General features: G+C 22.9%; 4 protein-coding genes across 4 annotated transcripts; 1 reads left to right on the top strand and 3 right to left on the bottom strand.

The window, feature by feature from the left end:
* Positions 1 to 24: 24 nt before the first annotated feature.
* Positions 25 to 2,190, bottom strand: PVVCY_1101070 (peptidyl-prolyl cis-trans isomerase, putative; the record flags this gene model as incomplete). The annotated part of the gene is made up of 1 exon (XM_008626266.1): positions 25 to 2,190. The coding sequence occupies one exon, from the start codon at positions 2,188 to 2,190 to the stop codon at positions 25 to 27; it is 2,166 nt and encodes a 721-aa protein (XP_008624488.1).
* Positions 2,191 to 7,430: 5,240 nt separating this feature from the next.
* On the top strand, positions 7,431 to 12,881 carry PVVCY_1101060 (conserved Plasmodium protein, unknown function; the record flags this gene model as incomplete). The annotated part of the gene is made up of 1 exon (XM_008626267.2): positions 7,431 to 12,881. The coding sequence occupies one exon, from the start codon at positions 7,431 to 7,433 to the stop codon at positions 12,879 to 12,881; it is 5,451 nt and encodes a 1,816-aa protein (XP_008624489.2).
* A 1,031-nt stretch (positions 12,882 to 13,912) lies between these two features.
* PVVCY_1101050 (conserved Plasmodium protein, unknown function) lies at positions 13,913 to 16,938 on the bottom strand (the record flags this gene model as incomplete). Its single annotated transcript, XM_008626268.2, has 7 exons — positions 13,913 to 13,978; positions 14,146 to 14,276; positions 14,492 to 14,686; positions 14,773 to 14,998; positions 15,096 to 15,349; positions 15,505 to 16,575; positions 16,827 to 16,938. The coding sequence occupies 7 exons, from the start codon at positions 16,936 to 16,938 to the stop codon at positions 13,913 to 13,915; spliced, it is 2,055 nt and encodes a 684-aa protein (XP_008624490.2).
* A 556-nt stretch (positions 16,939 to 17,494) lies between these two features.
* Positions 17,495 to 18,865, bottom strand: PVVCY_1101040 (conserved Plasmodium protein, unknown function; the record flags this gene model as incomplete). The annotated part of the gene is made up of 1 exon (XM_008626269.2): positions 17,495 to 18,865. The coding sequence occupies one exon, from the start codon at positions 18,863 to 18,865 to the stop codon at positions 17,495 to 17,497; it is 1,371 nt and encodes a 456-aa protein (XP_008624491.2).
* Positions 18,866 to 19,107: the final 242 nt, after the last annotated feature.

Here is a 19,107-nt window from a genome sequence, read left to right as displayed (position 1 = left end):
TTAATAAGGATTAACAACTAGCTATTAGTGGCTAATTTTTATGTTTAAAATTTTGATTTCATCTAACGGTTTATCCCTTTTGTCAGTACGAACTTTTTCTATATCCAAAACAACTTTTGTTCCTTGTGTTACTTTTCCAAAAACAGTGTGTTTAAAATCTAACCAAGGGCAAGGAACAGTTGTTATGAAAAATTGTGATCCATTAGTATTAGGTCCACAATTTGCCATAGATACCATAAAGGGTTTTGAGTGATTAAGGTGATCAAAAAATTCGTCTTCAAATTCACTTCCCCAAATACTTTCACCTCCTGTGCCATCACCCCCTGGGTCTCCAGTTTGAATCATAAAATGTTTAATAACTCTATGGAAAATACAATTATTATAATATCCATTTGTTGAATGAGTTGCAAAATTTAGAACAGTTTTTTTACACTCTTTATAAAACAAACTAATATGTATTTCACCCATTGTTGTATAAATAATAGCACTTTTCGGAGTTTTATTATTATTATTTTTTTCAATGTTTTCTATAGATTTTGTTGATAATAATGAACTCAATTCATTTTTGTTTGGTTGCTCATTATATATATCTCTTTCATCTAACTCATGTTCATTTACTATTTTTTTAGTGAAAACATAAAATCTAGCTTTTTTGTATACAGTACAGAATAAAGCACAATCAGATATATTTTTTTCATTAATATATAAAGATTCATGAACATTTGTTTTAATTTTATTAGCAGGTATTATTTTTTGATATAAGGAAATAGATAAATATCTCAAATTTGTTTCATTCTTCCCAATTATATAACATAATTGATTAGTAATAAAATTGACCACTTTTATACCAATAAAAGTTGTATATATTATATATTGATTAGATTCATCGAATATAACCATATCTAATCTCATATTTTGATTTTTTATATGTTTTTTTATTTCTTTTTCTATAAAAAGTCTTTTTCCAAAATCTAAACTATCTATATGTAAGTTTTTTTTTAATGGATCATTTTGTGCAGTTAAATACATTTCTGTACTTTCATCATAAACTCTATATAATTTCATGGTTTTAAATTTATATATACGTATAAAATAATTTTCTGAAAAAATGACCATAAATTCTCCATCTGAGCTTATATTTATACACAATGCATAAGTTTTATATTTACATAATTCGTATAAATCAGTTTCACTTTTATAAGAGAAGGCGATTTTTTTAGCTCCATTGTATCTTGCATCTATAGAAGTTAATATATCCATATCATTATTTTCTATATCACTGTTATTTATCATAGGATTATTATTATTATTTTTATTTGGAAATTTAAAATTAGTAGCATCTACTATGTCAATAATTCCTTTATTATCACTTAATATACATAAATTATATACTTTATTATATTTTATTATTTCAATAATGCTAGAACTTAAGTCTATTGTATGTATACATATATCGCTTTCTAAAGGTTTATAAATATAGATGCGTGGCTTTTCACTTGATGATATAGCTACTTTTACAGATGTTGAAAAAAATGAAGAATAAACAAATTCTCCTGTTTTAGGTAAAAAATCTAATTTTATTATTATATTCATATCAAAACTACTAATATCAAATTGTTTATAAGTTTTATCTTTTGACAAACTTCCTAAAAATTCTTCGTCCTCTGACATAAATAAGTATATAATTTCATCGGAATGAATTTTAAAATGTTTTACAAATTCAATAGATCCTACATTTTTATACCAAAATTTTATAACCCCATTACAACTTCCTGTTACTATATATTTTTTTTTATTACTTACAAGAACATGAGTTACAACATCTGTATGCATATAACTCACTTCATAATTTTTATTTGTTGGAATGTTTTTTAAATATATATCATTGTTTATTCTCACTTTTTTGTGAGATTTTTTACTTTCTTTAACTTTTCTTTTATTTGATATTACATTTCCTTTATTTTTTGTAGATACTGATGAATCTTTTATTTCATTTTCTTTGTCATTATTGTCACTATCTTCTTGGTCAGACTCTTTATCTTTTTTATTTCCAGTTTCTCCTAAAGGACATGGTCCATAACTTCCATCACTCGATTCACCATCTGTGATATTTTCTTTTTCTTCATTTTTATCAGTTTCTTTACCCTTTTCATCTTGACTTGGTTTTTTAAAAAATTGCATAAAACTCATGGTATTTGTTTTATTTTATTTTACATAAACTAAATACTAACTCCAAGGATGTACTATATTTGATCATCCTCATTTATTTTAACATTACGAAAATGAATAAATAAGCAAATCTATACATATATATATTTTAATTATTTACCTAAATATTATATACGCAACATATACGTATATGTTATTATTTTATTTTTTTTTTTTGCTAAATTAAAACTAAAAAATTGGAAAAAATATTATTTACATAGGTGGCAAAATTCAATAGATTTTGCTCATATATAGCATATTAGTTGGATGCGAAATAGATGATTTTAAAAGTTTAGAGAATCAAAGAAATATATAAATAAATAAAAATACAGAACGGCGAAGAAAAAAGGTGCTCCCCCAATTTTTTTTTTTTCAAAAATATCGTTTTTTTTCCCCAAAGTAAAATTAAAAGTATAATACTTTCATTAATATATAGAAATAAACGAAAAATGTGATATCTTAATTTAATATATACAGTTTATGATACATATTATATCTACTTCTCTAAGCTCATTAACTCGTATTTAACAATGCAACTATAAATCTTTCCCCTTATAAAAAATAATTATAAATTTTTTTCTACTGCTATAATAATTATATATGTACTGGGTCATACATATAGGATTATTAATAAGTTATTTTACCATTCAGAATTAAAAATATATATGAATTATTATACTACATATTTTATAGCATATACAAGTAAATAAGAACAATCATACACAAAAATTTATAATATTGGTTTATATTATTTTTGCTTAAATAAGACATTATTGAATTATCCATGGATCTGTGAATCGAAATAAACATTTCCCATGACAGATAAATATATTAGCGTATTTTTTTTGTGTTATACATGACTATCCTGTTTTAATGCCATATATGTATTCAATCTATATTCTCACATATATGTATATAGTATATACCCCTTATTAATATTACATGGGAAGAACGGATAAAACGATTTATGTTTTCATGGTAGTAAGATATCGCCTATTTTATAGAACTATACTATTTATATTTGGAATGCATACCCAGTTTGTATGGGATGTTTTCACTTGCTATAAATAATACAAAGAACAATATGAAAATATTATTATATAGTGTTAATAGAAGCTACCATAAATTAAGGATAATGATAAACATTTGAACTTCATAATACATAAATTATTCACAAAACCATTTTGGTAATATAGGTAGTTACATACACAAAATATAAATATATATATTTATATAAGTGTAAAGTTTGAACGAATATTATTGGGGATGAAATGCCCATAAGCATACATTTAAAAAAAAAAAAATTACACACTTAATTATGCTATAATATGTAAAAAATAATTATAATCAAAGGTAGCCAATATAAAAGATAATTATGTTTATGGTTAAAGAAATTTTTAAATTATTTTTTCTAAATATAGTAACATGTGTAAAAATAAAAGGCGAAATTAGTATTATAAGTGGAAAATTTCGGCTTAAATATAAATATCCCAAGTAAAATACATATGTATAAATAAATATAACAATCACGATTTTTTCTACGTAAAAAGGTAATAACAAGTTGGATACCATTATAAATTATACGCATAGTGTAACATAAATAAACTTGGCCATTTAAAAATAACTCATTATTTATCCTCATTGAAAATAATAATAATGAGCTACTACGAACAAATTGTGTATTTCGATTAGTATACCTTTAAGCAAGAAATGTTTTCAATATAAATAAAAAAAAAGATAATATATAATAAAAAATGTGATATGAAAGTATGATACCTAAAGAATAAAATATATGTAATGCAATATAGCTTTATGATTTTTCTTATAATATTTATTACAAATATACTTAAAAACCTCCATTTAGAATAATGTGTGAATTATTAATTTTATTTTTGTGCTTAAAATTTTTTTATGACCTTGTGTAAATAATTTTAGCTTATTATCGTTGGCCAAATAATGCATCGTATTAAATTATGAATAATATATAATTTTAATTTTTGTTCGTGAATTATACATGCAAAAAAAAAACGAAAAGAGTATACATTAGTGTGTTAATAAATTGGGTATAAAAATATTATATGTATATATATGAATATATTTATATATATGATGCTCATATAAAGCAATGATATATATATAGTCACAAATAATTATATAGTAAACATATTGCATATTATTATGAAGTGTATACACATTCATATAATTTTTGCTCTTTTTTTCTTATATAAATATTTTTTATTAAATTAAAAATATATAATAAGAAGACATGTAATATTTGATGCTTTTCAATAATTTTTAGGGATCCTCTTTTCTTTAATATATTTTTAGTTTAATTTATTACATATGCAAACTAAATATACTAAAAATATGTTTATCATTTTTCTTTGATATTTTGCACTTATTGTTCAAGAAAAATAAATATTTTTTAAAACCCATGTGCACACGTATGTGCTTGTAATTTAAGCAAATATATAAATTTATGTTTGATCAATATTGATGCATCTTATATATACTGATTACCACTATCCGCTTTTTTTTTTTTTTCTTTTTTTTTCTTTTTTTTTTCTCTTTTTTCATTATTTTTTAATTATATATTTTGGTCATGAGTTTAAGGGTTAATACTTAAATAACTGAAAAAAAAAAGATAAAGGTATTAACAATACGATTTTGAAACCAATGAATTTGAGAAATAAGAATATGATTCTGACGAGCCCCATTTTTTCATTTAAAAATTAAGATTTATTTTAATGTATAAAAGAACTGATTTTTTACATATATGAATATATTATACTTACAAGCATATGTTTTTTGTATACTAATTGTTTTTAAATATCATTTCATATAAATGTATAGACATAAATGAAATGGATATCTCATCAGAAATTAATTTTCATGAATAATAGATTATATTCATATTTTTTTTTGGCTTATTCATTTTTTTCATCTTTTTGTTTTTTAATCCATATTATAATTGAATATTATTTAAATAATTTAATTTTTTTTTATGAATTTAATAAGGTGTGATAATTTTTTAAAAAATATTTTGAAATCCTTTAATTGTGTTTACATACCATTTATGTATATATAATTACATATTCATAGATAGTTTTATTTTTCAATCTTTAAAATACTTGTTTATTATAAGCATAATTTATTATTTTCCATCTTTTAATAAACTTTTCCATTTTTTTTTATGAGGGAATAATATAATCTTTGGTAATATTTAGCCAATACACTCGAATATATTTATTAATATTTTATGTGTATTCCATTTATAATGTATTTAAATACATAATTTTTATCTTTTCTTGTAATTTTATTTCTTTAATAATTGCGAAAGATAAAAACACAACCCCCAAACAATACACATTTTATATTTTTTCATTACATTTATGTGTAAATATATATTATATGCATGTGTGTGTGTAAGGAATAAAAATATATATTTATACTTATTCTTATAAACAAGCACAATTATATATATAATTTTCACATTTTTCAATCACATATAAGAATGAAAAATATAACAATAATTATACAGAAAAATGTTATTGCAATTAAATTTAAATCACAGTGTGTATGTTTTATGGAACTAGTGTAAAACATATTCATTCATGTTTTCTACATTCACATAATTGCTGCTTCATTTTTATATTATATACATGTTTTTAAATTAATTTATACTATCGAAGCATATTTTTATGTCAACTATTTTTTATGAATAAATGTAAAAATTTATAATGCTTAATTACATTTTGAATATTTATTTATGTATTATATTTTACTTGAATAGTAAAAGCCCAATATAAATAGACGTAATTTATTAATAAACTAAATATTTTTAAAAAATGTCTTTATTATTATAAAATTTATATATTTAAAACTATTATACATATATATATATATATATTATATGTATGTTGTTACATTATTATCTCACATATATGCATGTATGCTTGATGAGAATATACTTTATATTTGTCTATAATAATTATATATTTTTTATTCCATTATATGTTATTACAACAATAGTATATATATGATATATACATACACATTTATGTAATTTTTTTCCATTACTAAAAAACGGAAAAATTAAATTTATTAAAAAACTCTATGCTGTAATTATTTGTAAAGGAATGAACATTTACAATGACATAATTACACGTAAGAAAAATAAGACTTTAAGAGTTTTTTTTTAACTTTACTAAGTAGTAGAGGGTTGGAATATTTTGGAGATATGAATAATTATTAACATTATACATATATATATTATGCATATGTATATAGTAGGAATAATAGTGTATAATCAAAAATAAATATTCATTTAAATATATCTATTTATAAATATTACTCCCATGTGACATTTTATAAGCAACTATTGTTTATGATTTAAAAAGCAATAATTTTTATTGTAGAATATTCTTTTGTAATATATATATAAATTTATTGTTTGTTTTTTTAATCATACACATTATTATTTAATGATATTGTTAAATTATTTTTATATAACTTATTCTCAATACATGTGTATGAATAAGATATGTATGTATTGATACTACATAGAACAAAGTCTTTGTGCATACACATATGTATGTTATGTTATTTTAAATAAGAGAAATTATTAACAATGCTTAATTAAAGACATTTGAAAAATAGAAAGAAATAATATTATACAGTGATTTAAAAAATGTGTGAGCTCAATATATCTATAAAGTAAAGTATACATTGAAAAATATATAAATACATATATATACCTCATTGGGTAAATTTACTCAAATTAAAAAAATATAAATTTCTCCATTTAGCCGTAAATATTACATTTTTATTGCATTTTTTTATGAATTTAATATAGATATATTCTGATATAATTAAATTGCGTTACATATTTTTTCAAAATTCCAAAATAATTTTAAAATACACATATTTTTTTTCTGTATTTATTTAAGTAATTAAGAAATATAAAATTTAAAATACGTAATTAAGACAATAAAGGAAGAGAAACACCCCCAAAAAAAAAACAATCAAAAATAGAAGATAAAAGTTAATAAAAAATTGCGATATTAAAAAGACAAAAGAGAATAATTTTTATGAAAATAATACTTCTATATAAACATATTTTCTCAATCTTTTATACACATAAGTTTGTATAAATATATAAATAACATATTGTTATTTTTAAAAGTTATTAAGTAATTTTTATGTTTACAGATATTGTAAAAATGAACAATATCAAGGAACCAGAGAGCATACCGAGGTGTAATACAAGCATAAGAAATTTACAAACAGAAAAAGTAAATAATTATAATAATAAAGATAATACCTTTAATAAAAATGACAAAAAAAATTATAACATGGCACATAATGATCATGATGAAAATTATTCTAATAACTCAGATAAAGAATTAATGAATAAAAAATATTCTAATTTAAAACCTTTAACACAAAATATTAATAATCATTCATCTCAGGAAAATGATAAAAATAATATGTATGAGGATTTTACAAATTTGAATATTGAACAAGGAAATCATAATATATCAAATAATAATAATATAAAATTTGAAAAGCGAGAAGATAGAGAAAATAATATGAATAATTTAATTAATAATTATAATAATAAGGATAACAAACTATTAGAAAATATTAAAGACAGATCATCTGATAATATACTATCTTCTTCAAATGATAAACAAATTCAAGAATTTAATAATCCTAATAATTTTTTATCTTTTCCTCAAAAATTATATAATAAAGACGATGACATTGACGCTGAATTTGATTCTTTTAAAATTAGCGGTGTCTCGCTTTTGGATTATTTAGATGATTGTCCAAATAATAAAAACATTTTTAATGATTCTAATATAGACAATAATAATAACAATGATGGCGATGCAATTATTAACTGCCTCAATACAAAAACTTTAAATAATTCAAAAGATGAATATATAAATGATTATGCATATGCATTTCAAAATTACAAATATGGAAATAATAATGTTTCATCTTGCGATATTGTTAATAAGGAAAATGATCAAAATTCTCAAAATGGTAAAATAGCCAACAATTCCATATTTAATGAAATGGAAAAATATTTGAGAAACCATCGAAATGAAAATAATATATCTAGCAAAGTGCTTGAAGAATATTTAAATTATGGTTTTAATAATATTAAAGAACAGAAACAATCTGAATTAGATAATTATGTTAATTCAAATAAAAAAATTAATACTAATGAAATAAGCAATAATAATAATGAAAAGAATGTAAGAGATTACATAGAAGACAATAATAATACCCATGGAACAGATGGGTGTGCTAAATCAAACGAAAGTATTCATAAAATAAGAGCCGATATAAATAATAAAGATAATAGTTATGTAAATTTAAGTGATAAAGATAAAATATTATCATTTTTAGAAAATGATGATACTACCATATTAAGTAATAATAGTAACAGAAATAAAGAGATAAACAATATGCCAAAGGATATAATAAAAGAAAATAAAGACAACAATTTAAATGAAATAAATTGTGCTGAATTGTCATTAAATAATGCAATACATAATAATATAAACATGAAAGATTTTCAAATTAAACAAAATCTTATCTATAATAAAAATTTGTTAGATAATCCATATTTTGATTTTGATAATGAATGCAATAATTATTTTAATAAAGATGATATTGATAATATAAGAGATAATATTGAAAATTTAAATATCAATAGTAATTTATATTATAAACGAAATAATGCAAAAAATGACGATGATAGTAATAGTGGAACTACTAACGTTAGTGCTAACGGTAGTAATAATATTAATAAATGCAATGCTTCTGTGAAACAAATTTTATTAGATAAAAAAAATATAGATGCAGATGGTATTGGCTATGAAAACTTGGGTGACGATATTATTGAGGACAATTTTAGTATTTTTTCGAATCGTGATATTTTAAATTGCGATGTTGATTGCCTTGGAAATAATAATGCCACTATTTCGAATGGCGTTAACAATAATAGCAGTAGAAACCAAAACACCATTGCGAACAGCGATGCTGCTAATTTTAGTGATACATGTGAAGGGAATTGTAGAAAGGATTTTCTTCACAATACTCAAAAATATAGCAATATAAATGAAAAGAATTATATAATGAATTATATAGCAGATGCGGGAAATAAATCAAATATAAACCTGAGTGATAATAATATGATAAGTGAACATGAAAAAAATGAATTTTTTATGAAATATATAAAACAATTTTTGGATGACAACTATTTGAAAGACACCCAAAATAAGAAAAATAATAATAGCCAAAATTCCAATATAAATAATCATAGTGATTTTGACCATATTGATAATGCATTTTTACAAAATGATGAAAATGGAAACATTAATTTACTTTTAAAAAATAAAGATATAGCAGCATTAAATGGCACATCTATAAATGGCTATTTAAATAGAAATATTTATTCAGAAAAAAAAAATATGGCTGATATTGTAAACTGCAATTGGGATGGAAGAAAAATAAATGGGGCACATCAGAGTAGTGGCCACGATCTCAAAAATATGATTGAAGGTCATCGAAATGAAATGATTAACAATACTAATGATGCTACGAATATGGGAAGTATTCGAAATACGAAAGAATTTAATGAAGGCAATAATAATAATTCTATAAATTTGTCTGATTTTGATGATATAAGTTCATGCATGAAAAAAAGAGATCAATTAGATTATCAAAATATTCAGGCAGGAATGAATGAAATTATCACAGATTCAAATATTTACGATAATCGAAAAAGCAGCAAAAATCTAGTTAATGAAAGGAACACTGGAAATGGACATATTAATGGTAATCCTAACTATAATAATGTTAACTTTAAAAATTACAACAATAATAACCGAAATTGGATTAATAATAATATAAGAGATAGCAATATTTCCAACAAAGTAAATAATATTAACTCATTTTTATTAAACGATAATGGAAGAAAAAGCGAACCATTTGATGAGGAAAAATATGAATGCTTAATGAACAATGATGGGTCAGAAATGTATGCATATGATAATGCAGTGAAAGATATTAATAAATGTGATGAAAGACGATATAATGATAAATATAATAATAATTCAATGAAAAAATATTCTCTTCCTTTTGCAAATCCTATGTTATTACGAGATAATGAAAATAAATCTAATAATACAAAAATCGAATTAGAAAATGCTGATATATTTAAAAGCCAGCTCGAAAAATATAAGGACTATATTGCAATGAAAAAAAGTATTATGCAAAATAAAAATTTACTCGAAAATATATCATATGAAAATGGAAACAATAATAATATTTTTTTTGGAGAAAATAATATAATGCTTAATAATTTTCAAAATATTAGCCAAAATAATACAGATGCAAATTTTAACAACTATAACAATTATAATCGAATAAATAATGGAAATATTATGATGTCTTCTCTTCATAATAATAATATATCTTTTAATCAAGAAAAAATTATTAAAATGCTTGGTCCCGACAAATTAAATAACATTGCAAACACTTCTGATAATAATGCTTCTACTGTTTCTAATGCCGTTGCTAATATTAACAATTATTTTGGAGATATCTCAAATAAAAATAAGCAAACATATTTGAGAAATATCATGGATGATAAAATGGCACAATTTCTTATTAATAATAGTAAAAGAGAAAATAGTACTGAAAAAAATGAAATCTCCAATCGTATGAATTCTACAATAGCTGATAACATTTTGATGCGCATCTTACCAAACAATAATTCAGACAATAATAATTGTACCAATGGATGCAATAGTAGAATAATGGAACGTGATGATCCAAACAAAAGTATTGATAATAAGGGAGATCATAGTACTTGTTCTAACGGAAATACTAATGACATTAGTAACACTCATAGTGTCAATAATGATCATAATTATAATCGTAGTGTTAATAATACAGTTGATGATGAAAATATTAATGACAATTTAAACACTAATGAAGGAAATATTCATTATAATATGAGAAATTGTAATTATGTAAACGAAAATGGTAGTATTATCTCTAACAGTCCAAGATACAGAAATTATAATGGTGACAATAACATGATGAGATGGTTAAGTAAAGGGAATGCTAATTACATTGGTAGTCGAAATAATTTGAATGGAAATAATTATAATATTAATGACAGAAATAAAATCGGAAATATAAAAAAAGGACAAACTGTTAATAAAATAAATACTACATATTTAAAAGCACCAACTGATTGTATTCATATGCATGATAATAACAATTTTGATATGAAAAATTGTATGTGCAAAGATGTGGATAATAATATATATAATGAGGCAAAGCTAAAAAGTATATATAACTACACTAATAATAATAATAACAATTACACCTCGTCACTACATTTTAATAATTATCAAAATACAATGGACATAGACAAAAATAAAAATAAGTATAACAATTCTATAAGAAATATAATGGAAGAAACAAATATGATCAATAGCAATGAATGGCTAATTAAAAATAATCCACCTAATAATCGAAATGGAATCACTGATTGTAATTCTAATAACAATATAAATTTAATAAATGGAAGTAGCGAAAATATGAATGCCATTTCTCACACCAATAATAATAGTGGCAACAATAATGCTATTATTAATCCTTTAAAAATAATAGACTATAATAATTGTGGTAAAAGTGCATCTACTAGATGTATATCTGATGAATCTATAATGGATTCACATAATATAAATAATATGCATCTCAATTTGAAATCATATGGTAATTTTTCTAATTATATACATAATTCAAAAATAAATGATAACAATAATAATAACACTATGAAATATAAAACAAGTAATTCGGACGAAAATTGTATTAATAATGGTATGATGGATATATATAAAAATTATGATAAAATGAAAGTTAATATGAAGAGATCCAGTACCATATGTCCGAATACTGGAAAAAATATGGATAAGCAACAGCCATCTCCAAGATATAAGCCACCATATGCTATTAACAACAATAATAATGCCGGACGAGATAATATGATTAGAAAAGAAAGTAAAGGAATGATAATGCAGGATGATAAAGATAAGTTTTCTAAAGGAGGAAACAATAGATATTTTGGAGATAAAACAAATAATATCAACAACAAAAATAACAACAATAACAATACCAATAATAGTAATAATAATATTAAAAGTAATTATATATCTAAAGATTCAATGTTATCAGACAATTTCCTTGTAATTAAAAAATACACTGCAAAATATGAAGTACAAATTGACCCATTTAATGGGTTTGATATAGCCAAAAGAATAATAGGATTAAAGGGAACGAATATGAAAAAAATATGTGTAGGCACTGATTGTAAATTAAGATTAAGAGGTCGAGGTTCTGGATATTTAGAAGGGGAAGAAAAAAAAGAGGCAAATGAATCACTACATTTATGTGTTTCTTGCCAAAAATATGATCATTATATATTAGCAAAAAAATTAATAGAACAATTACTAGAAAAAATATATATGGATTATGACACATGGCTTTATAACCATGGAAAATCACATGCAAATTTAAAGCCAAAGATTTATGAAAAGTTTATCCCGCTTTTTAAATTTCAGCAAAATGTAAACCAACGATAATAATATGCATTCAAAAAAATAAGACACATCAAAATGTTACTAATTAAGAATACAATTTGTACTTTTAAATGGATTGACACAAATATCTTTCCTTCGATAATTAGAAAAAATCCGTTTACACACAAAAAATGCGTTCCATAATATATTCATTCGTCATACATATTATGTGCCTATATCCACATGTACTTGCGAATTTAAAACAATTAAATCATTTATGGTTATACATATATTAATACATTTTCATACTATACACCTTGTTGTAATGCAAGAAATATGTTTTTACTCAAATTATATTCCATGGCCAATACCTTTTTTTCAATTTAATATGTATATATACTTATAAATATATGCATATTGAAAAAACGGGAGAGAATTAATCCTTTAACAATATATATTTTTAAATGCATTTTATTGATGTTTAATAAGTTGATAATAAATGCATATGGAAATGGATTGATGATAATATATGTTTTTTTAAGTTAATTTAATAAGAATAAATTTATATTCTTTATTGTCTTTTTTTTACATTTTCCGCTTTTTTTTAATACTTTTTTCTAACATTTAAATTATTTTTTAATGATATATTAAATAAAATTAAAAAAATATAAAAATTGAAAAATGTAATAACATTAAAATTTAAATGTTATTAGTTCGCTGTAACGATTCCTTTTAGTTCCCCATTTTTATACCGCAATTTTAACACAAAACAGGTGTATACTTTAATATAGAATGAGTAAATTGCTAATCATTTTATATTTGAATAGTATTTTATTTTAAGGGTATGTGTTTTTTCATATATATGCATTATATAAGTTACACTTTTCTTATTACTAATATATTTTTGTGTATCCACTTGAATGCATATTTAGATTGACAGTTACATATTGTTTGAAGAAATAATGTGAAAAAATGAAGAAAAATACACATATATAATATTATACATAGGTATAGCATATTTTGAAAAATTTAATTGTCAAGACTTTGTAAAAAATTCATATTAGACATTTGTTTGGGTTTATATTTTTATTGTTTTATGTATTTGAAATTTGCTCCCCTTCTTTTATTTTTAAAACTTCATACAAAATATTTGTGGTTACCTATAAGAACATATTAAAAAGGAAGGCATGAAAATGTTAGCAATTCTATATATGAATATACACAAAAGGATATACACCTTTTTTTAATGCAGATATAGCAAATAATTTGATAGGACAAGAACTTTTGAGTAACATTAAATATTTCATAAATATATATCTAATATTACATTATTAAAATATCCCAATAAGGTTATTCCATATGTAGTTATTCCCTCCATATTGTTCAGATAGTTGTTCTTTTTTAAAGAAACAATATTTAGCATATTTTTCATTGCATGAAGTTTTTCTATTTCCTTTTCTATAAAATATGTGGGAAAGTGAGAAAATGAATGAGGGTAGACAAAATTAATAAATGCTATATTATGGGTCCAATATAAATCGTTCGTTTTATTGGGTCCATAAAAATGTTTTATATGGATAAAAATAAATATACTTATATTCGAAATATGTACACATTCACATTGTTTTAGCATTTCGTAGATATATTGCATGTGACTATAGTTGTGAACAAACCTTCAAATTCTAAAAGAGGATTAAACATTGTGAGACGATCCATAAAACTTTGGTTAATGTATAATATCAATTCATTCCATTCATAATTTTGTATCATCGTTTTTGATAAGGGTTTTGAATATTCATGATCTATTATTATAAAGCAATTAAGTAAGGTTTGTAACAGGTTATTGTTAAACTCAACCTTTATTTTATCTGTATAAGTTAAAAAATGTATTTTTTATTAATAATTTTTTTGAGAGTTATATGAATATGGAAAAAAAATATTTTTTTTTGTATACTTATTTGGCTAATCTTGTGATGATATTTGCGGATTTTTTTTGCTATCCATTTGAATGAAGCCATGTAACTTATTAGGTTTGGTGATTCTGTAAAATAATGATGATCATCTAATTTATTTTTAAATTTATTTATGATATTTTCCTGATTAGCTTCTTGCATTTTTGTTTGAAACTTATCGATTAATTGCCCTTCGCTTCCATTCTTGCATTCTATCATATATTCAACCTGAATTTTGTGAAAGGATAGTTATGTTTATAGGTGTATATAATATATGAAAACATATTTAACTATTTTCATTTCATTTGAATGAATGGATATAAACTTTCTTTTTCCTTGCCTGTTTTTCAACGAATTTTCTTTCACACATTAACATTCGTATAATCAAGAGATAAGAGAAGTGTATTAGGGCATACATTTTTTGTTCATTTATTTTATTGACACTTCCTCTGTTATCTATACAAAGACACATTTCTATTTTTTTCTCGGCTTTTAAGTCAATTATCCAATTTGTCTTTTCTTTTTCCCTTATTTCAGGGTTTACCAGTTTGAATTCATTATTCTCCTGGGGCATACATGCTTATAAATTTAAAGTAAAATTATTTATTTTTATATATTTTATTTTTATTATTTTTTTGTTCATTTTGTAATTTGTGCATACTCCTTTCTCGTTTTATTGTGAATGTAAATATACTTTTGATGAATGCACATTTATATATATTCATTTTCCTTACCTATGGTTTCTAAACTATTGAATGCTGTTTGTTTCGATTGATTTTTTATATTATATAAATAATTCAAAAAATTAAGATTATAACATGAATAATATACTAATGGGATGGCAAGAAAATCACCAGGAACCATATATTCATATAAAACTGATTGTTCGATATCCATGATTTCATATATATATGTACATTTATATGTTAGATTCATATTTAGAGTTTTAATTAGTTTTTCATCAAAATTTTCACATTCTTTTATTATTTCATTTTCTTTCTCTAATAAGTCTAAGCCATCTTCTTTTTCATTTTCTTCCGTTTCATCTTTTTCGCCACTCATTTCATTAATAGACTCTTCCTCATGTAAGGACCCATCTTCTGTATTTTTGTCTGAACTAAGTTCATTTGAATTATCGGAATTTGGGATACTATCATTTCCAAATTCAGAAATATCATCATTTTTTGTTTTATGACTCTCTTTTGTAGTCTGTTCGAAATCACTTTTATTTATAATTTTCAAACGATTTTTGTTTTCGTATAAAAGTTTAATATTTGGAAATAAATTTTCACTTAATTCATCATAAGTATAATTTCTCTTTATAACATTAGGAAATATATAACTTTTTTCAAAAAAAAAATTGTCCTTTTTTGTTTCTGGAAATTGTTTAAATATGCTTTCAAATTGAATATCATTAAGTACCATTTCGTTTTTTATGTTACACTTGTCACTAGCAAAAAGAATTTTCAAGATATTTTTTTTATGCGTATTCTTTTTTTTTTTTCCTGTCTTTTTTTCATTTTCTATCTCTGTATACATTTTTCCTATATATACATTTTCAACATCTAAAACATTTTTAATTATATTTAATAAGCTTTCCAGTTTTTCGAATAAAGTGCCATCATTTTCGCGCCCAAATTTATATAAATCTTTAATACAATTTTTTGTGAAATTTCTATTTATTTCATCATGTATTTTAATATGGTATGAATTTATTTTTTTTATGAATTTTTTTTTCTTTTTTTTTTTGTCTTCATTGAAGGTTGTAAAGTTTTTTAGTTGTTGGCTTATAACATTTAAAGGGTCTTTTTTCCAAGTATAATTAATGAAAAGGAAAAAAAAAAACAGATAAGAATGAAAAAAAATATATATAGGTAAGGTGGTGATTGAAATGGTACAACATAGATCTTCTATTTCGTGACTCTTATAAAGAACACGGTTTTATACGAAAAATCATATCATTCAATATATGTACACAAATTCTTATTTTATGCATGCATAGAATATATTTATTGGTTCATAAAAAGCATACATTTTTTTCTTTTATGTTCATTACCTTCTGTGTCTGTCTTTATTGCATATAGCATGGATTTCGCCAAGGAATATCCGATACATGTTTTAATATAATTTAAATTTTCTTCACTCATATTTGCTATAGTATCTTCCATTTTTACAAATGTGTATACATTTATATATTATAATAAATAAGGTGTAAATTTCGCATGAAATTTATTACTTTTTTTCGTTTTCAATGTGATCCGCATATATATATTATGCAAATGTAGGAAGAAATTATACTTCTTTCGTCGCCTTATATTTTGTCATTTTTCCATTTGTTGTTTTATTTTATCGTATGATTATATATTTTTTCTTAGAAAGTTTCGCAAAGACAAAGGAATAAAATAGCGCACACAAAGAAAAGGGCATATACATATGCATAAATATCTCAATAAAAATACAATCCATGTGCACCTACACATTTGTGGATTATTTTAAAAATAGAATAATGAAAGATGGAAATGTATATAATAAAAATTCTTTATATGCTTATTTCATTCAAAGTTTATATAATGCAAAAATGTATAAAAATATTTTAATTTAAAAAAAAAAGTGGGGAGTATAATTATGGCTAACTCTCCCATTACAATTATGGAAATATTTCACTAAAAAAAATGACATGTGTAAACATTTGAATAGTGAAAATATTTCATAAGCGGAATAATATTATGATTCTTTATTTATTTGTTCAACTAACTGTTCCCATTTACTATAAGACCACGACGTAAGTAAGGCTTGGTGTTTTTTTCTTTTTTTCGATTCTCCTAATGTGTGTGAAGAATTTTGGGTGTTTTCCTCATCATTTTTTGGCCCCTTATCATCATTTTCATTATTTGGGTCCATGTTTTCACATGATTTAATGCATAAAATACCATCATCATTTTTATAAAATTCTACATGGCCTTTTGATATAAGTAAAGTAGCCAAAAATAAACGAAATGTTGTTTCATTAAATCCATTAATTGGATCACAATCAACAATAAAATTAAAAAATTTTACATTTTTTTGAGTTTTTTCAAGTTCATTTAATTTACTTTTAAGTTTCATCGACTGTTCATAAGTTTCTAATTTTACCTCAGGTTCATTATCATGCGAATAATCTTTTAATTTTTTATAAGTATTGCTCGATCTTTTAGCTCTGGTATAGGTTTTTCTTTTAGGTATTTCAAGATGAAACTTATTGTCAGGAGTCATAAAAAGATGCAAAGGGATAGTGTCATAACTTATTGTACAATATGGCAATGTTTGTATACTAAAATGTTTTGACATTTTTACAAAACTCAATTTTGGTTTTACAGTTCGATTATCTGTAAAAGAATTACTATCATCATTATCTTGAGTTTCAGTGTTTGTTACACTATCATCGGGAAACAAATCTAAAAATGTATTTATTATTAATCTTAGTTTTATCCTTAAAGTAATATTACTTAAACTTTCTGCTTTAACATTTATGATTTTTGATACGTTTTTTCCAAATTCACATGACTTTTGTAATTTAGTTATTTTATCATCTATACTCAGAACAATAGTTCTATCTTTTTGTATAACTTTGTTTAACATATGATTCTTTTTAGGCTGTATTAATTCCTCTATATTCAATTTATCGATTTCATTTTGTATATACATTTCATCGATTTCGCCTTCTTCGTTATCTTCGTTTGAGATTACCTCAACTTCGTCATCGCTTTGGACTATCTCAAGTTCGTTGTCCCCTTGGGCTATTCCAACGTTGTCGTTTTGGATCATTCCAATATCATCATTTTGGATCATTCCTATGTCGTCATTTTGAACTATTTCAACTTCTTCGTTGTTTTGAACTATTCCAATTTCGTCGTTTTGAACAATTCCAACTTCTTCGATGCTTTGAACTATTCCAACTTCTTCGATGCTTTGAACTATTCCAACTTCTTTGTTGTTTTGAACAATTTCAACTTCATCGTCACTTTGGATTACCTCAACTTGGTCGTTTTGAATTATCTCAACTTCATCGTCGCTTTGGATTATTTCAACCTCTTCTTCCCTTTCAGCCATTTTCATGAAGAAATTGCTACATTAGTTAAGTATATATGTATGTGTGTGTATGTATATATTACAGAGTATTATTTACTGTATTTTTAAAGAACATTTCACCATTTTATCCTTTTATATACCCTATTACCGTTATGGCATGAAATGTTTTTTCCTTTGCTTTTTTATCATTTGCTATGCATATAATAATATATATATTTTTTTTTCACACTATTTTATTAATTTTATAAAAAAATTTAACACCCTCCCCC

This window comes from Plasmodium vinckei, assembly GCF_900681995.1.
Source record: "Plasmodium vinckei vinckei genome assembly, chromosome: PVVCY_11".
Taxonomy (NCBI): domain Eukaryota; phylum Apicomplexa; class Aconoidasida; order Haemosporida; family Plasmodiidae; genus Plasmodium; species Plasmodium vinckei.
This window is presented reverse-complemented; position numbering and strand designations above follow the sequence as displayed.